The following is a 25,394-nucleotide window of genomic DNA, read 5'->3' on the forward strand; positions in this document are numbered from 1 at the left end:
TGCAGGGGGAAAAGGGACAGTATACCTGACAGTGCTTTATGGATCTGTGCAAGCTATAGCTGATGAAAATACTTAGTACTGCGACGTTTAAAAGGTTGATGTTGATTTATCTGGAGACACGTGCTACAGGTTTGCCTGACTAAACCCTTAATTTAGAGCTTAAATAAATATGAAGAGCTTCTTAGTGATTTTGCTTGTTTTTCTCTATACAGGATTTGACTGCCGATGTGGAAACATATTTTGTGGATTTCACCGTTATTCTGACAGACATAACTGCGCATATGATTACAAAGCAGAAGCCGCAGAAAAAATCAAGAAAGAGAATCCAGTTGTGGTGGCTGAAAAAATCCAGAGAATATAAGTCAGCCCCCTTGTGAAAAGACTGACTAACTTGTTCAGTCTCCGTTTTTTACTTCGTTATTAAAAAATGTTCAGGTTTTTGCTTCTCACTTTGTTCTTCTCAGTTATTAGATATTAAAATACGTAGAGTTAGTTCATATTTATGTATTTTGCATAGTCATGCTACCCAGCATCTATGTTGTATTGTTATTATGCAAGTAATAAAAACTGTGTACAGAAAGAAAGACTTCCTTTGATTTTTCTTTGGTTTTAGTTATTGCTGTAATCAGAAGGTGACCTTATAGAGGTTGAGGTGCAAAGTTAGTGCAAGTTCTTATCGATGTCATCTTTATGCCTAAGGCTGCCTGTGTCCTTATTTCTTGTTTGGATATTGCAACTTCTTTTAAGATAACTTGCTTGACCAACTGAAATACAGATGATTACTTGATGGCCTGACTGAAATGTCAGCAGACGACAACAACATGCTAAAGGAAGCAAAGGAAAGCATTAGCAATGAACTTTGAAGGTTTCTTTCATTCATCTCCAAAACATCTTTTCAGTGGATCTGTTACAATAGAGCCTGATAGAGCCAGTACCCTGACGACACATTCTATCCACATCTTCACCAGCAGACCTGGGCAGAATTATTGTCAGGTTCAGCAACCAATACTGTTAGTTAAATGTGCCAGATTTATCCTTCCCATTGAGAAGAAGGACAGAATACACAGCATATTGTTTTGGAGGAAGACATATTCATTGTGTAAAAATCACTTAAATCTGAAATGGATAATACACATCCCACCAGTCAGCTGATACTCATACAGTAAGTTATGACTGCAGCCACTGTATATAGCTCCAGTTAGGGAACACAGAAATGATCTGGGACTTCATTTTCCAGGATTAATTCTATAACTTAATGATGGAACTGCTTTAAAGCATCAAAATTACCATTTTTCTACCTTTCTTTATTAATCAGCTACTCCACTGCAGCATAAAATGTTTTTCTCCTTATTGCTTTTGAACTTAGGAATGCCGTGTAAATTAATATTTGAGGAGAACGTGCCTGGGTTTGATACTGTCATGTTACAAAGTGTTTCAGGATGGGTAATAGTACTGATTGTGGTCGTTTGAGTGTCTCAGTCTTCACTGTCTACTTTTTCAAATGAGCAAAGGCTGTACTTGGGAAGACTTGTTGAAGTTACCCATAGGCTGTGCCAAGTGATGATATTTCCAGAGGTCCCCCTCCTCCTTCTGAGTTCCTATGACAATGCTCCTGAAGCTGGATCACAACCATTGCAGCACAATGCTATTTTTAATCTATACATAGGTGACAACTATTCTCAATTACGTTAGTATGACTGTGGAGCAAGTTCTTAGTTTGGGGGTTTTTCTTTTTTTTCTTTTTTTTTTTTTAGTTGTTTTGCGTGTTTTGGGTTTTTTTAGAGATATATATATAGGGAGTTATGTGCGTATTAAGGAATTTTGTATATAAAGTTCAGTCATCTTTTTCAATATTCTTCCAGTTAACATTCATCCTCAAAGAATTCAACTGAACAGAAGCCTGATGTTTGCAATATCATATATTGTAGTTATAAAGTGACCGTCTCGGTGTAAGACAAGCTGAAATGTCAGCATAAGACGACCTTCCCTAGTGACAGACCAGGGCCACGTTTGCTTAATGTACCACCAAGGCTGTGTTGCTCATGAGACGTATTTAAGTCCAAGGAAAGTGTTAGAGTCACTGACAGCGTAATAGCTAAATGTACTTACTTAATTGGACTCAAGACATCTTAGCTGCCTGCCACTCCACTTTCTAGGCTAAAACTACTTTAATTCAGGCGAAAAATGAATTGGTTTTGCTCTCCTCCATACCCACAGCCAGCCAGTATCATCATATTTTTGTCTGCTGTTAGGGAAAAATCTACAGTTTTAAAATGCATTGTTAATGGGTTTTGTTAGGTTTTTGAGGTTGTTTTGATAGGGCTGTGAGCACTGTTAACGGTAAGTCACTTCTAACCTGCTCTCCTTGGTTCACATTTCCAAGTTCTTCCTATGCTCCTTCTGATGGTACAATAATGAAGTCAATATAAATAGAGGTAATATGACATAAAGCATACACTGAAGTGATGATGCAGTATGGGGCTCTGCTCACAGCAGAACTTTTCTTTCAGCTTGATTTTCTCACTGCAGCCATAGGGATCTCAGTCCTTTTACGCAGTGTCTGAAAGATGTCTTTAACTGTTAGCCAGGTGTATTTGGAGATTTGTATTTGGACTTCTTCGTACTGGTTTATTTTCAGAATTCATTGACAGTTGTCTTAACACATGGTTAATGTATTTTGTTTTATGAAAGCATTTTGGTGGCAATGTTTAATCGGCTTCTGGTGTATTTTTTTGTGAAAGACATGTCAGAAGCACAAGTGCTTGCCAAGGTACTGCATGGCAAAGACGTAGGTAGATAAATGCTCAATACAGCTCAGACCTTTCATCTTCAGATACCTACAGCGCCCTGCTAATATTTTTCCTTGTTTGGTGATTTTGCAACACAACAAGACAGTGTGAAGTCCCACTGTGCATCCTCACTTGGAACATCACCAAGATTGCAGCACAGATCTGAAGAAAAGAAACCAAAATTAAGTAACTGTTCTTCATTCCCGTTTACCTACTGTTTACCTTTTATATTGATATTGCTTAAAACCCACACAGTTGTCTTATTTGCTGATGAGGGTTTTCCATGAGCAGACAGCATTTGTACTGTAGATTTAAAGTTTACTTTAACAGGTCAGTAATAAGGTGAACACATGATGAGTATGTCCTGAATTCCCAAGGAAGACTCTGAGACAGTTTGGGCACAGGAACTTCCATAGTGCCTCTGGGAGACCAGGCCAGACTAGGTTTAAACAGGATTATTCTAAAGTAGATTTTCCTTCATTGCATGGGTTTTATGAGGAGCAAGTAGGTTTATGACCCTGGAAAAATCTTGATTCCTTTCAGTCTCGTTACAGTCTTCAGAGTGAGAATCAGATAGTTCCTTCAATTGCTATACTGGATTCATTTGATAAATGACACTCATTCAGATTTGTGTATTTCTGCTGGAAGCTCACGTTCTGTCTGACATTGTGGGACCCAAGATGTTTTGCTGCTATTACAGTCACCACAACAGCTCATGGAAAGTTCACCAGCTACTGGATTTAGTACAAGGAGGATGCAGGGACAGGCAGGAGAGTTGAGACTGCCACACAGGATTTGCATAGGCTGCTAACGGGTTTAAGTTTCCACCTTGCTGCCAAGACAAATTGGCAAAATAGCTTCAAGCAGGTAGTAGTGAGATTGAGGTTGGCATTTTCAAGGTTGGCTACCCAAGTCTGAGCTCTTAACCAGCAGCTTTCAGAAATGCATTTACATGTGACTTAAGGTGATATTTTTGCTGATATTAGTAATTTAATCTGTTACGTGTAAGCAGCTGACAATTATTAAAGGACCTAAAGTGGGAACAGATCACCGGCTCCTCAGTAATATTTTCTAAGCCAGAGTTTGGATATCATATCATGTTAGGAAATAGCCTCAAGTTACAATTTAATTTACTCAGGGTTTCACATAAGCAGAGGTTGTTCTGTTTAACCGTTTGTCCTCTAGTGAGAGTGAATCACAGGTCAGCACAGAGTAATTTCTTAGTGTTGTCCAGCCTTCAGTAAATACAGGCATTTAACACTTATCTGCAAATAGCTACTAGAGACCAAACGTTATGTCACTGAATGATACCATCAAGACTTTTACAGCCCCCTTCCTCTTTGTTTTACTGAGCCTTTCGGATGGTGAGTAGGGTTGCTGTTCCCAGTGAACAGAGGTAAGGATGACACGTGGAAAGGGGTCAGCAAGGACACAGCACTGGGGCCCAAGCTCCAGCTGAGCCATATTACCAAGCTGTTGACATCAGCTTCTTGAGTCTCCTGCAGCCCTACTTTTTCAGCCCTAAGAGAAGCAGTTGCTCCCTGATTTGTTTTTTACCGGTGGTTCAAGTTAAAAAGCCACATTTCAAAGAATACCACAGATCACGGAGAGGGTGGGTAGGTTATGCTGCCGTGATCTGGGGATACCCCAAGTGCAGACCAAACCCATCCTCCAGTGGGAGAAGACCAGGGAGGTGCAACAGCCCTTTGGCTGGGACCTGCGCAAGTACTACAGAAGCCACATCTCCATCACATTGAGCAGGCACGCAAAACCAGATGAAGCCTAGAGGTAACCATTTCTATTTTTACCTTACAGCAAACACTGCCCCAAAATACCCGTGTACTCCAGTGTACTTCTACAGAGGCTAAAATCCACTCAACACCATACTTTGTCCTCAATCGGGCTATTAAAAATCTTCAGTTGCTGGCATTTCAGCTCAGGAAGCAGCTGTGTCACGCTCATGCCAAACAATAAAAGCAGCAAAATGGAAGAATATCCTTACGCTTCTGCTACCAGGCCTCAGAAACATCCTTACTGCTTAACTAACTCTCACAGCAGCTTCGGGTTGCCTTTGCTTTCCTCTTTGCTTTCCTGCCCTTTCTCCTCCTTGTACCACTTAAACAGTGTGAATAAAACCTATCTGTGATCTTCTTAAAGCAGTTCACATAATTTGAAAAGCTTGGGCTTGGGTTTTATTTTTTTAATTAATCACGGTAAAAGGTTATGTCAAGAATGTATCTTTGCAGATCTTACTAGTACTGGAGAAAGGAAATTAATATACGCACAGCAAGCTTCTGACTAGAAGTAGTATGCTGGTTTGCACTACAAATAGAGGGCTATTTTTAAAAATGCTGACAGAAGAATGTCACTATTGACTGCAAGTCCTAAATAGTCTGGATAACTTCCACTTTTTTTCTACTAACTATGCCTTTTTTCACAGCATGTTTTTCTAGCATCATTTAAGTTACTGTCTTCTGTTTATTTCCTTAACCAAATATAACTTAGTTGGAGTAGGGGCAAAACGATTGCATGAAATTGTGTTTTCCCAAACCTGGTCATTGTATTTCTACAAAGTCTGTAGTTCAAACACACCTCATTGGTGCACGGCTCTGTTCTAAATGAGAAATGGATCTGAAAATCCCTGTCTCTTGGTCTCCTACTTCAGTTGTCCAAGTGCTGTCTGTAGAGAAGCTAAGCCTTGTGATTTTCAGAGACCAGACGCACACTTTTTCTTTTTCAAAATTTTATAGTGGTTCACAATGAGGAACTCTGTGTCATATTTAGGTGGTCTGACATACAAGAAGCAGTGTGTAAGAGCATTTGTTCTATTTCTATGATGCTACTATAAAATGCTTAAATAGGAGTTTCCAAGCCCACTGACAAATATTTGAAACTCTAGTGTTATGTTCAACTGTAATTTTAGTATTGAAAAGGCCATGGTTCCCTAAAGGTGATCTTTCTCTGCACAGTAAATAGAGCGAGGAAAGTGCAGTAGGAGCTATTTATGCCAGTGGGAGACACCACACAGATCATGCTCATGCTTAATTTGTCTGATTATTAGCATGCATTTGTGGGGGCAGTGGAGGAATCTGCTTATTAAATATCTCTTTCAAATTCATTAGCTCAGCTCCCATATTTTGGGGTAAAATATGTAGAGATTTAGTGAATGCAGCGAGTCACTAGCTCCGGAAATGTAAAGGACAGTTTAGTGCATTTAGCACTAGCATCACATATACAATCACCACTTCAGAAGCCTGGCTAAATAACTGAACCTCTCAAAGCAATTATTTAGGCAATATTAGTAAGGAAGGTGCAGTGTTCTCTATTGAACAGGCAAAAGGCCCCTTTATAAGCATTTTCCCATGCTGTTACTTTGGAAGTATGTGGTAAAATTGTGTGCGCAGAAAGGTTTAACTCCCCCAAGGGAGAATGAGCATCACAGAGGGGAGTAATAACATGCAGTCTTTCTCTGAATATCAGAGGAAGTTGCTTAGACTTTTGCAGCCAGTCAGCAGTGTCTTTCTTTTCTCCAGAGAGGGACAGGCCCAGCAGATGAATCGCAACGCTAAGAGAGATGAACATCACTATATCCCTCCTCTTGGCAGGGAAGCAGTAGAAGAAGAGTCCAGCTAGTTTTTCCTGGGTTCTGACAAAGACAGGAGAAGCAACAGCTCCATGCTGATTTTCTTTCCCTTTGGTGTGAAAGGATGGATAAGTCTTTTTAAAGCACTGAAGTATTATTACAAAGTGGTTCTTGGTAATGTCTAGGACTTCCATTTTGTAACCTTCTTCCACAAGGGAAAGCCAGGGGAAATTTTGATGGTCTTTGTTTCTATGAGAATGTTGGGGTTGCGTGATAATCTTCAGTTTAGATAACAAATTACAAACACCCTTGCTACATACCAAGAGCGTGTATTTCGTCCACCTGTTCCACGTTTGTCACCATGATATCTGAATGCTTACTTCATTGTACTTCGGAGGACAATTTCTTGTACTTGGAGGACCAGTGCAGAGAAAGGAAATCTCCCCTTGTTTCTCTCCTCTCTTTCTATGCTCTGGCATACAGCTACTGCTCTCTTCTTCATAGCACTTATCATCCCACACGTTTGTACAGGGAGGAAGAAAACATGGACACTTGATACTGTTAATCAGAGTTGGATGAAGACAATGATGTTAGCGTACAATATTTTGTCTAAAGTCTGGCCAACCCTGAATGTGATGCCGTCCTTCAGCAAGGCCCAGCTCAACATATCCATCGGCCTTGGCACAGGGATACCAGGCATTTCCGTGATGACAGGTACATCTCAAGCTGTTGTTCCCCTTGCACAATAGGTACAAAATATTCCACTGCTTCCAGGTCTATGAAATGATCTGTTTTGCTTGGGAGATAGGTAGAAGTAGCTGTTACTCTATGCTTTCTGTGAAACCAACCCCGTCCACTTCATGTGTAATTTGCTTGTCCATCCCTAAGCTTTCTTTGTTGAAACAAATAGCAAAATAAATACATGAAAAAAAAGCCTTTTGACAAATCCAAGTCAAGATGATAAGAAGCACGAAACATTCCAGCTTTTCATTGAAACCAGTTTGAAGGACAGTGACGCTAATGGAAAAGGTGACAGTGCATGATTCACTACAACATGCAGTCCAGGAAGCAGGAATGTGTCAAGGCACTCAGTCTGAAACAAACACAAGAAATGATTGTACTATCCAACACATAAAAAACAGCTACAACCCACAGTCACTGGATGTGATATCAAGCAAAAATGTGCAAGTTTCAGAAAGGGATTAGACAAACTAAGGAGCTAAACCAAACACACCCTCACTGCCAAGTCGGTTTTAAATATCTTTGGTGTGTTGGTTGAAAGCAGGGTGGGGTCTAGAGGGGAAGGTTCCTGCTGTGTCTTGCTATCCTACTGCGGGTCCACGTTTATCAGTCCTACTAGAAATAGGACAGTTGTACTAGATAAACCATTGGTCTGATCTGACTCAGTCCCTGTTACATCCTTACATAGGAAGGAAGAGTACGGTTATCTCTGCAGAAGGATAGGTGTGCCAAGCAGTGGACGGTGTGCCATTAAGGACATACCCTTCCTTTCTCCACATGAAGAACATAACACTGTCAATAGCTCTGGGGTTCCTGACCCCACTCCGCTTTGCTGTAGTTTTTCTCCAATTTCATTATTTTCAATAAATGAGAAGGGGGTGAGATTTCTTTAGTATGAAGATGGAGGGGCCAGAGTTATTAGTAGAATGGCTGAAGTCCTCTGTGGATTCACAGAAGACATATTGTGTAGAAGCAAGAGTTGCTCAAGCCACCTCGGTGCCTAGTCCCACAACAGCCTAATACTCCCAGGAGGACTTACAGATCACATTTGCCAAGAGACAATCTGTTCTATTTGCAATGGGTGAAATTTTATTTTCTTTCTTCTTTTCTTTTTCATATATTTTTTTTCTTTTTGTTCATTTGCATTTTAATTATCAGAGAGGTCACAGAACAAACATTAGCTTGCAACAACTTTATGGTGCTAACAGGCTAAGCTGCATTTTGTGTATACCCTAGAAGTGGTAATTCGCGAACTAATGATCGGAGCAGCTCTTTTTCATCATCCCAGAAAAATTATTCCAGACTGACATAGGGATACAAAAAACACTGCTTCTGTGATCTCTCAGGTGAGCACTTGTCTCACTGAATTGTTCAGAGATATGAACTCTTTTACTTAAAGCCCATGCTGGATACATTTTACCAGCTGAGAAAATTCCTAGTGAAGAAGGTTTTTCTATCCAAGGTGATAGTTAAATTCCACTGAAACTGATAAAATATTTGAAACAACACTATTGTCAAAAGACTTCTTTTCCACCAGAGAAATATGTCTCACTGTTCTTTACTGTAGCAATAGTGTGTTTCTCAGCGCAGTCAGTTATGCCTGAATAATTGCATCTCTCATTACAGTTTAACGTCCCAGCTAGAAAAAAAAAAAAGCCACTCCTTCCAGCATTAACAACAGATGCTCTGTGCTCAATTGCAAATGATCTTAAAGGTCTTTTCCAACTTAATTGATTCTGTGAGGATTAAAAATGTTCCTAAAAGTATATATAAAATAAATTCCCTTGTAATGCATTCTTCCTGTTTGACTTTATCCTTCTTGTATAAGGCTAAAAGGGACCAAAAATACCAGAACAATGTTACAGAAATAGCCTTTTTTGAAGACCACAGATGCACTGAATAAAAGGACCAGTAAAGCTGTCTGACTTTTTCCTTTTATGAAGAAAGCTAGTGTTTGTACTGAGTTTGGTTTTCTTCCTTGAGCTTCCCCCTTACAGAAGGAGAGAGCAGTCCATTCCTTACAGAGGGCACAGTATTGTTACCTGGGCAGCGACAGGTCCATCTGAGTTTCTCCTGCCAGCCTTGGAGAAGCAGATGAGGCAGGAGGGCTACCAGCATGCAGGACTAGAGGTTGGGCAGGGGGCAGTCCACTAGGGATACCTCTTCAAAGGAGATTTTCTACCTGGTCATATTTACACACATGTAACAGCTTGCATCAAAGTTCACTCTCAATTTTCCTGTTAGAAATTCACTGCATCATTAACTTCTCTGAAAGCAACTAATTTGAGAGAGACTTACCACTATAGGCTTGGTGCTGCTGTGACCCTGTAAAGGACTTCCTTGAGATTGCAGGCTATCATTAAGCAGTCTTTCAAGGGAAAAAAATAATCTAGAATAGGATTCCCTGAAGCTACATTAAAGGTGGACTACACTTATGATTGTGTACAGGTAACAGGAGGAGGCAGAAAGTTAGAAATGGGCTTTACTATTCCTTCTTCAATCCCTCAGCTCTTACTGTGTGTTTCTTTATCAATTTAAAACTGCATCTGCTTTCTTCTTACCCAACAGCATATCTCTGGGTGGGAAAAGTTTACCAAACCAATTACAGGCACTTTTAAGTAAATCAAATTTTTGCAGGAAAGACCTAGAAAACATCATGAAGAGGGGCAGCTCCAAGGACAAGCATGCAGGGCACAACTGCTATATGTCCTTTAGGGTTGCTCTGCCACAAATTCTGGCACATGCTGCAGCCACACATGTATGACAATGGTGGTGACCCATACACTCACGGGTTCACCAGGTTTTGTGTTTTCACAGGCTGTAACTTTCAATATTGGAGCCTCTGTAGCATCTGGTCTTTGGACAATACCCATCAGGTAACTCCAGGGATCCTAAAGGGCCTGCGTTATTGGGGGGTTTTGTTGTTGTTGTTGTAACAGTGGTTTTAATCTAAACTCAATTTTCATGGCGTAAACACCAAAGAACTGAGCGTTCCTTTGAGCAGGCTGCATCCTCTTCTCCAGCTCAGATCTCAACTCTGCAAGAAGGCTGGAGAACTGTTCAAAGACGACCTTCAACTGTCAGACAGTGTAGCACCTAAGACTGTCATACCCTTACCCTGGATTTCAGCTATTACTCCAACTATGTGTATGGGTCAGACTGTTTAATGGAAGATTTATATGTCACCAGAGTCAGGTGAAAAGGCAGAAAGCATGTAGGGCAGTGACTGCATGTTGCTTGCAAGCCATTGCTGCTCTAGGTTATACACTGTACTTCAAAGGTGTGGAAATGCTCATAGAATCATAGGATAGTTAGGGTTGGAAGAGACTTTAAAGATCACCTAGTCCCAACTCCCCTGCCATGGGCAGGGACACCTCCCACTAGATCAGGCTGACCAAAGCCCCATCCAACCTGGCCTTGAACACCTCCAGGGATGGGGCAGCCACAGCTTCCCTGGGCAACCAGTGCAGTGTCTCACAACTCTCATCGTGAAGAAATTCTTCCTAACGCTTAGTCTAAATCTGCCCCTCTCCAGTTTATACCTGTTCCCCCTCATCCTATCATCACAAGCCTTTATGAATAGTCATGAAAGGTAATGGCACAATACTGTGAGGGTGATAGGAACACTGCACATGCCCTGGCAGCACAGCTTTGAGGCTCCACCAGAATAAGGGGCAGAGGAGCTGCGCAACGGATTGGAGGAAAGCAGCATAGGCAGGTATCACCCTCTACTCACAGCATACTTACTCTGTGCCAACTCTGGCCCTGGGCCGCTGATCCAAAACACCTCTGTAAGACATAGCCTTGGTAATATAGTAGGCAAAAGCAGGAGGAAAAGGCTTTTTTCTTCCATTTTTTTCCTCTCCCACTTTCATTTCAGTATTTCTTTTGTTATTGCTTTCTTTCTCCTCTTATTTTCTTCCCTTTCCTTTTGCTCTGCAATTCCAGAAACAGCTTTACAAAGCAGGGGTAGTATTACTAACCATTTTTTATAGAGAGAAAAAAACTGAAGCACAGGGGTTTATGAAGGTTGCTCATGCTTTGTCCTACCTCACACTGCCTCACTTTGCTTCAATCCCACATCAGCACCTACAGCCAGATATGGCAGCTACTACAGGGAAGCAACAGCATCCGAACCAGGCACAGGTGCAGCTAATAGATGTCTGTGCACATGAACCGCTTTGAGATGGCTTTTGTATTACAAGAGGTGCAAATATAGCAATTTCAATTTTATCTTATTCTTGACAGTTTGAGATAGTGTTGAGGTGAGGATGCCTGAAATGGCATTGAGGTGCAGAAGCCATTGGGGCCATCAACCTGGAAGTACAGGAAACTGTGCTCAGCTCCCTGTTGTCTGACAGGCCTCCGATGAGAGTTCGGGCTGCTTATGTAGGCTGGTTGGATGCTGAGGCGTCCAAGCAACCTCCAAAACTGTTAGTGCAGAGAGGAGCACAGCATCACACTCAAGGGAATAATAATAAGCCAAGATGGTGACTGCTTGGCATGTGTGTGAAGTCATGCTGCTCATCTACCGTGCCTGGAACAACTCTAGCCCTAGTCACTCCAACACACTCTGTGCATATCCCGGCTTTCACTGAGACTTCCAGCCTCGCAAATGGGTTCACGCTGAACGCACAGCTTCATGGGATGCCTTAGCAACCCATCTCTCAGGGCTTGGAGAGGCCAGAGAGGAGGATAGTAACAGTTCATTTCTTTATATGTTTAGGCTTAAAAAAAATTCAGCCACTCTTTCTGTAACAGTATTTTCTTGCAGACAGTTCAAACTCTTCTCTTTTCCCTCAATTATCCATTGGCGTTTGTGAATCTTCTTATAACAGTGCTGGAAATGCCCCCAACATATGCAGCCTCTTCTCTGGGGTAGGAAGTATTGCTCAGTGCTGGCTGGTATGTGCTGCAAGATTGCACCGGTCTCATTTGGCACATCTGCTTGGTGTTTCACAAGCCATAAAAACACAACAATGGTGACTCCTCCTTAAAAATAAAAGCACAGAGAACAATTTTTGCAGCACCAAAGTTAATACAATGAGCATTAACACTGCCCACAGGTAGCTGGAATTGATATTCTGTATGAATTATCAGAGGAGTTGGTTTCTTACAGCTATGAACCTTCACCGGTGTGCTGGGAGGTTGAGATTTGTTTAAGCAAGGGGTGAGATTAAAATTTAGCTACCAGTTTAATATTTCCATATTCCAAGAAGAAAAATACCTTTTGAAATGGTATCACTAGAACAAAATGTGAAATGAAGAGGCGCCACTCATATTTCATCTGGATTTCATGGCATATCTGATTATATTTTGGGATTAATTCCTAAAGGACCATTTTAATTGGAATGCAGTTACAAACTCATTACTTTGGAAGAAAGACAGCTAATTACAGAGTACAAACACAGGGCAAGCATCCTTTATTTTGCATTTAACTGCACTCTTAACTCATGAACTGTAAACCTATTAAGCTGTTATAAACAATTCAGCACCTGATCCTAAACCAAGAGTCTTTTTATTTTTTCTATAGCCATGGGAGGAGGCTAACAAAAATTACACTGGTAATGTGCTCATGATTATGCAATAGCTTTTTTCTAAGCCTGCAAATTCTGTGTTCACTAGCACATACTGTGTCTGCATCAACTCATTGTAGTGAAACAGGTAATTGAAGCCCGAGATTGACAATATAGTCAAAGGCTCTTGAATTTTCAAACTGGCTTATAAAACCTCGTATCATAACAACTCTGCTGACAGCTGGGGCTTATACTGCTTTAAATAACTAGGACTCAGCATAGAACTCTAGTAAAAGCTCACAGAAGTATTTCTCAATGCTGTTTTCCAAAATAAAATGTTAAGTAGCAGAATTCTTATAGTGAAAGCCTAAATGGTCCCTTCTATTAAAAACAGTAGTCTACAAAGAAGTTTTCTTTCATTTGTCTTTTCTCTGTAGTTTGCATAACTTTTGCTGATAAGTTGACTGATGAAAATATGAACAGCTGTATTTCTTGCACACATAATTTTGCATAAGTTGGTAAAAACTTGTGCATAATTCTCAGAACTTCAGCATACAATTCCTTACTGTGTAATAGCGGTTCTCCTATGGGAGGTTGTTTTTTTTTTAAGGAAATCCATTTCTGGTGAAGCTGCTTGGACTGAGGACATTTATGTGCCTAAGATTTGACAAGTAAGAAAGTGAAGAAAAACACATAAAGGATATGTGACTCTGTGCTTGCTGCCAAGTACCACAAGAAAACATTTCAGAATAGTCTACTCAGGCACAAAATAATAAAAAGGTTACTGAAGCACTGGTTTTGACTTATCAAGCTAGAAAATCTAGTAATAAAGATGCATTGAAAGCTGTTAAGAGTTTTGAATCCGGAAAAAGTTCCCCTAAAATAGCATTATGCATGCTAAGCAGTGTTTGCAAACCCCTATGATGTGTGTGCCCAGGGTTCCCCAGAGAATAGGAAAATTCTGTCAATGGCCAGCAGTTTGCTGTGTATTATGGTCTTCACTGTATATCTTCACTATTCAGCTTGCTATCTTTCTCTCTCCAGTTCAAAGTCAAAGTCACAGAAAGAGATGAGGGTTAGTGCAAACACAAGGCCTCTTTATTTCGTTCCAACAGTACATGGATTCCCATTTAGCATGATCAAAACCAAGCAGAAAAGTGGAAATTGCAATACCATTTTTCCTAAACATTGCTCTTCCTTAGAACTACACAAGTATAACAGGAAGGATAAATTCACAACATTAATTCCAGTTAGCCATTTTCACAAAAGAACCAGAGCCTATGAACAACAGGCAACAAGCCGACAAAACCAAGATTCAGAATCAAAAATGCCTACTGCAGTGATGTGTAAGATCCCCTTTGGGAAAAGAAGACTTGTTTTGAAGCAAAGGCTGCAATCTTCCTCAGCTAAGGAATATGTACAACTGAGCAAAATCTGTTAAAGGAACACACAACCCAGCTCCAAAGCCAGAGGGCCAGATAGGGCACAGAGATCAAAGCCTTCAGTCTTCACTATCGCTGACGCCATCTACTGAAGGCTTATCTCCAAGGAGTAAGTTGTTTTTTTTTTACCTAAATGTGCTTAAGAACACTTGGTTAAGCAAAGCCTTTGAAGACATAAGTGCAGACTAAGGTAAAATATTTTTATGTTTTTATCAGCTCACAGGTTATGTCCTGGTCTTGGCTGGGTTTAATCACGAAGCCTTTAAATCACTGAGTGTAGGAGCTGTGCAAACATAATAGTATCTATCTGATGGCACAAATGATTTCAGTTGTAGCATTAGGTAGGCAGGTGTTAAGATTGCCTTTTAGCCTTATCATTCTTCAAACTCTATTCATTCAGCATTGTTATTTTCAAACTAAAACCAAGTCTATGAGAAACTACAAACAGAAGCCAGAGTTAAAGAGAATACACACTTCTGACTCCTGACTAGGGAAGAAAGTGTAAGTCTAGGCATGACTATTGCATTCACTTCTACAGAAGCGACTGCCTTTTCACAGGCCACAGGGGACCTCACTTGTTGGAGCACACTCTGATTTAGGGCATCTTCCAAGAAAGGATTTCCAGTGAAATTTCAAGGAAACTGCCCTCCAAAATCATTGTTCAGCCTTTCAAGAAAAGATGACAGTTCTATTAACCTTACTTGTTGTTATGCTCCTGATGTCCTTATGGATTCCCAAGAACTGTTTTGGTTGCTGTTGTTATTGGGTTTTGTACAGACAGTCATGAAGATATCACTTGCTGGCTTCTCTGTTGAGAGAAGCACGAATTGTTGCACATATAGCTTAATATCATCCCCCCCAACTTTAAGCCAAAGTTCCTAGTACCTAGAAGTTCACTGTTAGGTAAAATATATGCTCATGTAATTTAAAATGTGCTGTGCTCTCCACAATGTGCTAATCTGATTTTTAAACAAGCTTATTTTCAGTTACTTTAGTCACACCAGATGTTTGTCTTCCTGTGTCAGACTCAGTCATTACTGTGCCACCAAGCACACGACAAGGGATGATGTTTGGGCCATTCAGAATTCTTCCTCAGGACCTGACTAGCTCAGTCTCTGACCTGACCAATGCCAAATATTTCATAGGACATGTGGAATTACAAGTATAATGTGGTGCTGCATTAGATTTCTTCTGGAGTTGTTACAGATAATTTTGAAGCAGAGGTTGAGAAGCTGAAAAGTGTTATATAATTATTCTATTATTTGCTACAACTATCTGGGCTTGTATTCTTAAGCATATAAGTAACTGCTTTGGAAATCTGCTTAGGTTTTGGGCCTCAGTAACTTTCAGAAGAAATGAGGTCCATGATTTAACAGAACATTGCCTGAAAACATATCTTCATTTCTGAGTGTTTCCTACCTAAAAGTTCATTGATATGGCAGCACAGTTTATTCAAGTAAATCAAGTGAAAAGCTGTTTGTCTTATCATTTGTTATGGATTATTCCTTGAAATGCTTAAACAAATGCTTAAAACAATATTTTTAAACAGCTTGTCCAAGCAATGTCATTAATATGTTTTCCTTTTAAGCTGGGATATTGTTCAAAAGAGCTCGGGTTTTGTATTTTTCAAGACTTATGCATACTTTTAAAATGTATACATTCTTTGCTCAGTAGAACGGTAGATATTTAGCAAGAATTATCACCTTTTGCTAATCTGCATTGCATAATCATGACCAAATTTTTAAAAAAAAATCTATTTCTCTGTATTTTAAAATTAAAACATTATTATTCATGTCAGCTTTCATAAAATCATTATAAATTTTTATTTCATGAATGTATAATCAGGCACAGACTTTTGAACTGAGTCATATTAATGTTTCTTTTTCTAAGAGGAAGTCCACTTACAATATTGAAAATGTTCGGTACAGTGAACAAATACACTTTTTTGTTCCCTAAAAGCTTTCTAATTGCACAAAAAAGCACAGAATAAATACAAACATTAGGCCATGGCAACGTTTTAAAGTGCAGAGCTCCACTTACCACACATGAATAATTCAAATAACATTGCGTAATGCACAGGCGATAATTACTAGCATTTCATTAATAATCAAAACTTAAAGTGACACAATAAGATCAACATATAACAGTAATTCATATACATTCCATTTATAATAAGTGCTCATCTGAACATATAACACATTAAGCATATTGTCCCAACAAGCAAGTTTTCCATGAACTACCTTTTTTTTCTTTGTCTGAATGGTGTGCTAACATTGAACACAAAGACACATCCACAATCTGGCAAGAAAACTAATGGAGAATAATATCTGGAAACAGTTGCACGTACATTTTTCCAGAGGTTTTATCTTGTCAGTAGCACTATGTCAATTTATACTGACTGAAAATTGTCCCCTTCTTTCCTTTCTCTTCCTTATCTCCTCTTAGTGTTTGGCTGCCTAATTTTTACTTTCTTCATTTGGGTTTTTTTGGAAGAGAGAGGAAGAGGGAAAGAGGTAGCTTTAATTTGAATTCAGCTACTAAATTCTGATACAATGAGGATAGAGGAGAATAGTCCAAGTCTTAGCCTCCATAACATTTCAGTGTGAATTCTCAACCATCCTTCCTTACTGAACCTTCTTTCAGTTTGCAGCGTGGTTTCGGTACATGAGGATTTAAGTTTAGTTTAGAGAAAACTACACTGGAGGCTCAGCTGCATGCCAAATACACTCCAGCCTTTAAAAGAGACATTAAGAGTCTGAACCAACTATTTGGCTTGCTTCAAATGGCATACGCAGTGGGAACATTTATCCAAGGAAAAAGACCATATGTAGTCTTAAGCTGCATATAGCATAGACGTACAAGTCTCAACTTTCATCTAGTGATCCTCCCCTGCTGCACCAAGTATCTTGGCAATTCACACATGGCCAAAGATTCCCAAGGATCATAACTTCACAGTGGGATCCTCAGTGACCTTCCCAAAATTGGCTCAGAGATGTTTGGCTACCGCATCCTTTGTATAGCCTAAAACCTTAAAATTTCTGTTGCAAGCCATCGTCCACTGAACCAAATTTGGGAACTACCTCAGAGAGGACCCCATTTCAAATTTTTTTTCTGGTGTTATGGTTTTCCTCCATTCAATTCTATTTAAGATGCTACTATTGAAAGTACCTCCCAGTTCATTTGTTATTCCTCCCCTGGCTTACTCTCACATCAAATTCCGACTTCTTTCCTTTATTTTCTTTCCTTCCTAAGCACCTCAGCATTCAGTGTAATGCTATCCATCTTGATCCTTGCTCCTCCTGGTACTGGGCATTGCAGGGTTGTGCAGGCAGCCCGCAGCACTACCTGCAGGTAGAGCTCCTCCTCCAGCTGAGATTCTTAAAAAGCTGATTATCCATTTCTAAGTCTGGGAACTACGTACTAGACACCAGTAAACCTATAATTAAAAGGCTGAGATCCTGCTTTGTGCCTGAGTTTAACAAGAATCAAACTGCTCATGACACAGCCAATATTCATTTATGAAGCTCACCGGCAGCAGTTTTCCTAGGGAGTCAGTCCCTTTGTAACTGAGCCATTAGTACAGTCTTGAACTTGTTAAAATTTTCCTGTATTCCCACTTTGCAAATAAGCAACTGCTCCTCCCCTGCGAATCTTTTTAAAAGAAATGCTGCATCCTGTTCTTAACAACACTACAAAATAGTGGGAAAACAAGGAAGTCAGAGACAGTTAAGACTACACTAAACTAAAAGTGTTGGTTTAATTCACTGAAAGTGAAGAAGTAGGGCACAAACATATATCATACACAAAGCTGTATAATCTTTCTCTGCCCCAGGATACATTCTTGCAGGAAAGCTAACACTGAAAAACATGCAAATCCCTAAAAATAGTTTGAAACAGAAACTGGGGTGGATTAAAATATGTGTCTCACAGATCTTTGGTTTTGGAATGTGAAATTTGGTCAATTAAATTCATGTCAAAATTCATGAGGAAAAATGCTCCCTGAATCAGGAAACCAAATTAAAGAGCTAAAGATCGTATTTGCTAGCAAGTGTACTACCGTGTAGGTGATTGGGACACAGGAAAAATAAAACGGCTAAAAACCCATCATGATGGAATGTGGAAATGCTAACCCTTAAATCCTGATTCCTAAAGCCTTAGCAATCATTGAATATAATGGATACGAAGGTGGTGCCTTCACAAGCACAAAGCACAGTGCAGTGCTCTGTGAAGTCATCTGAGCTAGTCCTCAGTAAGCAAGCCATGTAGCCCCACTTGGGTGGTGTTTGTAAGTGAATATCCCCTTCTGTTCAGTGGGGCTACTTGGCTTTGATAAAAAAAAACCCCAAAACCAAACAAACAAAACACACTGAAACGTCTGTACTGCTTTCAGTGTTCAAGGTAGGTTTTACACTTCCACTTCATGCTACACTGTTTCATGTAGACATAACCGTAACGGTATGTAAGATCTGAAAATGCTTTTAAAACCAGAAAGTTATCAATTAGATTGGGCCAAACACTCTCTCAGAAGTAGACATGAAGTGAAACTTTGGTGCAGTGACCTCCCTTGTTTTGTGAATAGAAGGAAGTCTTGTGTTTTTATATTACGAGGCAGTGATACAACATGAAACAAAGCTTACTGACACCAAAGGAGTTTGAAGCAGTCCTAACCATATTCAACATGTTTATAGTCATTCAATATACTATTGTCTCTATTGACACTGAAATTAAAACTTACATTCTTTGTCTTGCAAAAACATAATAAAGAAACAAGAAGCAACCCCCTACTTTAACTAATCTAAAAAAAAAAAAGTCTCTGGTAAGACTCCCTCCGCTTTTAAGACATGAAGTTGCATAGATTTTCAAAATAAAAAGGACACATTTTCTTTTACCTGTAATTGCACAGGGCTAGAATTATGATTGCCACGTTGAAATACACCAAAGAGTATATTAAAACTGAGCTGCTTTCACCAGTGACAATTTCCACCTCAAGTAAAAGGTGGTGATGACCAGAAACAGCCCATTTCTATTGTAATTTTTAAACCCACTTGCTTCCCTTACAGAAAGGAGAAGGGACATTGTATTATCCTGTCTGAACAGTCAGGAGTAAATGAGCTTGGGAAGCTTCTGCGGAAGGCTAAACCGGATGAAGCACCCCCTCTAGCCCAGAAAAACCTCTTCATTTGTTTGCCGCTAAGTAGCCTACTCAGATGTCTTAGTGCCTGCTTTTAATTTCACATTTCATTCAGCTTTCACTCAGCTGATGGTAATTCAATGCAGTAGGTGCACTTCTAGATTTAGGAATAAAATCTGCAGAAATGCAAATTCAGCTGGCAGCACCACAGAACAATCCAGCTTTTCCACTGTCCCAGTCTGTGTCACTGTGACTAACATTCCATTTCTTATTTGGTTCTTCCATCAGCTCACTTCTCTCTGACTATGAATGACAAATCTGAACTCTTTGATAATAAGGACCCTTATTTATTTATAAATACATACTTCTTATCTAATTTCTTTTAAAAAATAATGTTTTAAATGAAACAATTACTTTTAAAAAAATAAACTCCTGAAGAAAAATTAAAAGCATTCTAAATGCCCCAAAATGTCACTGATTTTTCCATACTTGGTGATAATATTATGGGAATTGCATTCTTTCAAATAAATTTACTAGCACTGGCTTTTTTAAAATTCAGATCCATTATAGACAATAAGAGCGTCATTGCTCTTCATAATGCTTCTTACATTATCATTAAAAGGAATAGCAGATGTCCTCTTTACTTAAGGTATTTACCAAATTCCTTATCAATGTACACACGCTATTTTTAGGGAGAAATTTAAATATCCACTGCTTCTAGAACAGTGACAAGCTTGGTAAAGTAATTCTTGAGAAATCTAACAAAATTTTTAGAACATTAAACAAAAATGAGATGTGATTTCTGATGATCAGGCACTGTGTTTTATCCATTGTTTTCCAAATCAGATGGAGAATGATCAGTGGAGTATCTTGCAAAAGAGAAATGCATTTATACTGAACTTGAAAAAGGAACCACTTGCTTTCCAGCCACATAGACTTCAGAAATATTCCGATCATCACCTGAAAAAAACATGGCCAAAATAGAAATTTGCACATAAATCTATGCACGGATTTCATTAATAAAAACTATGCAATCCACAAAATCAGTTTTGGAATATGTAATTTGCAGTGACCATTTCCTAGGAATGAGAAAGCTTGGAGACAATTAGTCAAGGCTACCACAAAAATCAATGGATGTTTAAACTACCTATACTTTCTTAAGTAAATAAAGCTAGCATAAATGCACTGATGTCAAGTGTTTTCTATTGACTTAGTAGATTGGAACCCTGAAAATACTATATACCTGTACAGAAAACACTGTTGCACAGTATCTCAACTATCTCAGGTACCAGGCAGCAGTCAAGCTGGTTTGCCTCAGCCAACTTTCTATAAAAGGGGAAATGTCTTATTAGAAAACAACACAAACGTGGACAGAGTTAACACCAATTACTTCTATATAACAACATAATAGGCAGTGCAGCTCTTGGTCCAGACAACACCCTATAAAGCATATCTATTTTCTTAGGGGTCAGGACTGGTTGGGATGGGTTTTGTTTGTTTTAAAGGCCACCTTTTTTGTTTGGGAGTAAAGGAAACGCAATTGCAACTGGTCTGCAGAAGTCCCTCTGAAGTGAACTGGCTCTGAACTGATGATCAGCATGTCAGTGTTACTTTACTGTGAAACACGATTTACTTCATACTGCAGCTAAAGATAAATGAGGCAATAAATCTGATAAACTTGGTGCATCTGATCATGTTAAACTGACTCTAACTATGTCCCAAAAAAACGAAAGTTAAGCCACTTAATTCTTCCTCAGCATTTATAAATAAATGTACATCAATGGGTATTTAGTAGATGTAGGTAAAATCTATAGTGGTCTGTTAATGTTGATCTACAATGTAAACAAACCTATTTAATAATTGTAGACAAATACGTATTTAATTATGCATAGATATACTTATTATTAAGCTCCACACTAATTTAGATATTTTTTGATGTATGAAACAACATAATTTTATATGGGCTCAGAACATACCTAGATAGAGAAACTTCTGGAGAGTGTCCTATAAAAAATGGGAGAAAACAAAATTCAGTAAGTTGTACCTGCTATCCCAGATCATAGTTACTTGAAGCTTGAAAGAATTTTCCCAAGTACTCCTACTAACTAAGTAAACTAACTAACTAAGTAAAATCAAAACTTAATTTGCATGTTTTCTCATAAATAACTTTCAGTAAGGAAACTGTATGTTAATGGAAGAAAAAACTGCACAAGTCTGACAGTATAAACAAATATATGTCTAAAACACAATACTTTCCTTTCCTCTTTTTTAGGAAATACATTTACCTACTGAAAAATGTGACAATATTGCTTTGGCTAACTTAGCCAAAAAAGGTTTAACTTAAACTGGAAAATATTTTATTTTTCAGAATTATTCAAATTAGAAAGAAGATTTAAAATTTAAATAATTTACTCCAACCCAGATTACTCTGGCTGAAACAGATTAAGGAACAATTATCCTGCCACTTATGCCCATATTTCTAAAGTAAATGGGAACATTCAGAATAGAGATGGTGATATACTGTATGGCCACATCAGTAAATTCAACTAACAGCTGTTAATTACCTTTTTTAATTGTAAAATTTTTTTGTATGAGAACATGTACCCATTGCATAATGCCAATACTGCATATATGTTTGCATGCTTGGTTTCACCTCAAATTAAGCCATCTTGAGTCCTTGCTTAAATTCACAATAGCAGTGCAGTCAAGATAACCCAGCCTTTATCTGGGAACACGTTGCCCTTTTTTTGAGTTTGAACTCAAAGTATTAATTAAAGCTAAATTGCTTTTGCTTGCTTGCCGTTTGTCACTGCAAATAACTGACTCTAACTGTCAGCTTCAGCTCGTAAGACATATATTAAGAAACATTACACGCATTTTTGCTCATGTGGATATGGGACTGTTGCTGAGGAGAGCAGGATTCTAAAAAAAAACCTCTAACCACAAAGCCTCTTGTGTTGAAATACAGACAGCAGTAGTCTACTGCATCCAATTCCTATTATTAGAATAACTCTCAAGAATCTTATTCTGGCTGTATCATGGACCTTCCTCACATCATTTCCAGTAATTTTTTTTAATCATAATCCCATTGTGATTACCTCAAAATTATCAGCAGAGAACAAATCAAAAGGGCTGTCTGAAGCCTTTGTGTTGATTAGCAGTGCATCAAATTCTTTGCCGACCTCAAAGTTTCCAATCACGTCATCCAGACCTAGAGCTGCAGAAGAAAATAAGCTCACAAATGGATCTTCAATGCATGCCTCTTTCCACCATGTGGAACCACCTTGCAACTTATTTGAGATGTTCATAGGAAAAAAAGATAAGAATTTAGATTATTACAAGGAAAAATATGAAAGCAAATTCAACAGTGATTACGTCAGCATCTGAGCTCTTAAACAACATCTCAATAAAAACCTATAATTTGGTGAATTTTGAAGGGCATCTGTTAAAGGAAGAGAAATGTGAGAAACAATTTGAACCTGTGTTTCAATTTCAGTTCTTTGAATTTTCTCCATTGATTTTGTGTCACTGCAGATCCTGATGTATAAGCTACTAACTGTTTAAAGTGGAATAATAATAATTTACATTTCAAAACTACTAAAGCTTCAAAAAGGGCAATGAAATTAAGTCAAAGAAAACAAAAAGTATATAATAATACTCACCTTGCAAAGGCAGTATTAGATTTAATTGTTTAAGCAACTCTGTCAGTAACTATAGACATTACAAAAGTACCATATAATATTTATTATAATATGCTAATGAAAGAGCTGTATGGAAGTGATAACTAAGAGTAATCAGCAAAAGCAAACAACAATATGGTGTGGAAATTAAAAATCATAGCCATATCTGAAGATCTTAAACTTAACTGTAAGGCTTGTCTTGTGATGTCTTATTTACATTACAATCTCAGGTTCTTAGGTTTGCAAGCACTCAAAATCTAGTTTCATCTTCAGTGACTGGGTGCTTACAAGTTCTTGGAATATCTAAAGGTAGACCTCGTGTCTCCTTGGAAATTATTTAAGGTAGTTTTAAGTCGTACAAATTATCCATGTTTTAAGTCAACTTTTCTAGTACTCCAGAGTTAAACTAAATTATCAAAGGGGATAACATCTGCAAATCATTTCTTCACTTGTTTTCAGATTGATTGTTTGACAAAGGACCTCCAGACTTCAGTGAAGCTTGTGTGTGGCAGGACATTTACAATACCTTAAAGACATTTAAACTCCTCCAAATGGTGACATGTTTTGACTACCTACCAGTCCACCAGTTTCAACTTAAAATTATCTCATATTCCTTAAGGTTTGTGAGCAGATCGCAGTTTCTAGATTAAACACAAGAGGGTGACAAGGGTTTAGGAGTCTCAGCAAAGCAAATTCTCGAAACAAAGAATTGCTCATAGAAGTTTCTGTGAACAGTACCTGTCCAGGCTACTGAAAGGTTGTACAAGTAACTGATATTCTACCTCAGTAAAGATAAGTAGCTCAAAATCAACATATAAGGTAAAAACATTACTAAGTAAATCTAAGAACCCAGATAAAACAAGCACAAGAGTAGCTGGGAAGGGAAACCACATATGAGTTTGGACTTTCTGTTTTCCTTTCCATATCTTCGCTAAGTTATTCTCACCTTTTATGAGAACAGTATGTACTATTTGAAAAAAAAATCTCCTTTTTTGTACCCTGCCCATTTTATCTTTTCTCTGTTTCCACATTATGCCCTACAGAAATTCACACAGACTCCTGAGAAGTCCTGTTTGCCCACATTTTCATTGCCTCTTTCAAACTTCCATTAATAGGTCCAGCGCCAAATAACCCTTTCAGCGAAGACAATTTTTCTAATGTCTGATCTGAACCTCTCCTGGCACAGCTCGAGGCGATTTCATCCACCACCTATCACTTGGGAGAAGAGACCAACATCCACCTCTCTACAACCTCCTTTCAGGTACTTGTAGACAGTGGTTAGATCTCCCCTCAGCCCCCTCTTCTCTAGCTGGTTCCCTCAGCTGCTCCTTATAAGACTTGTTCTCCAGCCCCTTCACTAGATTCATTGCGCTTCTCTGGACACACTTCAGGACCTCATTGTCTTTCTTGTAGTGAGGGGCCCAAAACTGAACACAAGAGTCAAGGTGTGAACTCACCAATGCCGAGTACAGGAGCACAATCTTATCCCTGGGCCCGCTGGCCACGCTGTTTCTAATACAAGCCAAGACGTTATTGGCCTTCTTGGCCACCAGGGCACACTACTTGCTCACATTCAGTCGGCTGTCGACCAGCACGCCCAGGTCCTTCTCTGCCAGGCAGTTTTCCAGCCACTCCTTCCCAAGCCTGCAGCGCTGCACAGGGTTGTTGTGTTCCAAGTGCAGAACTCAGCCCTTGGCCTTGTTGATCCTCATCCTGTTGGCCTCAGCCCATCAATCCAGCCTGTTTAGATCACTCTGTAGAGACTCCCTAACCTCAAGTAGATCAACAACTCCTCTAAGCTTAGTATCTTCTGCCAACTTACTAAGGGTACATTCAATCACCTCATCCAGGTCATTGATAAAGATATTGAACAGAGCTGGACCCAGAACTGAGACTTGTGGGACACCACTTGTTTCCGGCCTCCAGTTGGCTTAACTCCATTTACCACCACTCTTTGGGCCCGGCCATCCAGCCAGTTTTTTACCCAACAGAGGGTGTGCCTGTCCAGGCCAGTGGCAGCCAGTTTCTCAAGAGGAATACTGCTAGAAACAGTGTCAAAGATTTTACCAAAGTCCAGGTACATTATATCCACAGCCTTTCTTTCATCCATTAAGTGTGTAACCTTGTCATAGAAGGAGATCAGGTTAGTTTGGCAGGACTTGCCTTTCATAAATCCATGCTGACTAGGCCTGATCACCCAGTTGATCTTGATTGTGCTGTGTGAGAGCACTCAAGATGACCTGACCCATGACCTTCCCCAGCACTGAGGTCAGACTGACGGGTCTGTAGTTCCCTGGATCCTCCCTCCACACCTTTTCGTAAATGGGCATGACATTTGTCGGCCTCTAGTCAAGTAGAATTTTCCCAGTCAGACAGGACTGCTGGTAGATGGTAGAGAGGGGTTTCGTGAGCACCTTCACCAGCTTCCTTAACACCTTTGGGTGGATCTCATCAGGCCCCACAGACTTGTGAATGTTTAATTGGCCAAGCAGGTCTCTAAATATTTCCCCTT

The 25,394-nt window shown here is 39.2% G+C and overlaps 2 protein-coding genes across 6 annotated transcripts in view; one reads left to right on the forward strand and one right to left on the reverse strand.

Moving 5' to 3' along the window:
* The window catches only part of LOC128850504 (AN1-type zinc finger protein 5-like), a 33,346-nt gene extending 31,641 nt beyond the window's left edge, over positions 1-1,705 (forward strand). For 3 of the 4 annotated variants that reach the window (XR_008447923.1, XR_008447924.1, XR_008447925.1), the window contains one exon: positions 213-350. Coding sequence is in view for 1 of the 4 variants with exons in the window: in XM_054055091.1 (XP_053911066.1) it covers positions 213-361 (149 nt within the window). In the remaining 3 variants the exon portion in view is untranslated. Of the gene's footprint in view, positions 1-212 lie in introns of all 4 variants that reach the window. The other variant, XM_054055091.1, reaches the window with a different exon arrangement.
* A 2,650-nt stretch (positions 1,706-4,355) lies between these two features.
* The window catches only part of GDA (guanine deaminase), a 41,682-nt gene continuing 20,643 nt past the window's right edge, over positions 4,356-25,394 (reverse strand). The window contains exons 12-14 of one of the 2 annotated variants that reach the window (XM_054054200.1): positions 22,301-22,419; positions 21,179-21,206; positions 4,356-12,105 (exon numbers count right to left, since the gene is read on the reverse strand). In XM_054054200.1, coding sequence (XP_053910175.1) covers positions 11,828-12,105; positions 21,179-21,206; positions 22,301-22,419 — 425 coding nt within the window. In that variant the 3' untranslated portion in view covers positions 4,356-11,827. Of the gene's footprint in view, positions 12,106-14,160; positions 20,163-21,178; positions 21,207-22,300; positions 22,420-25,394 lie in introns of those variants that run through there. The other variant, XM_054054201.1, reaches the window with a different exon arrangement.

Source organism: Cuculus canorus, chromosome Z (assembly GCF_017976375.1).
Source record: "Cuculus canorus isolate bCucCan1 chromosome Z, bCucCan1.pri, whole genome shotgun sequence".
Lineage (NCBI taxonomy): Eukaryota > Metazoa > Chordata > Aves > Cuculiformes > Cuculidae > Cuculus > Cuculus canorus.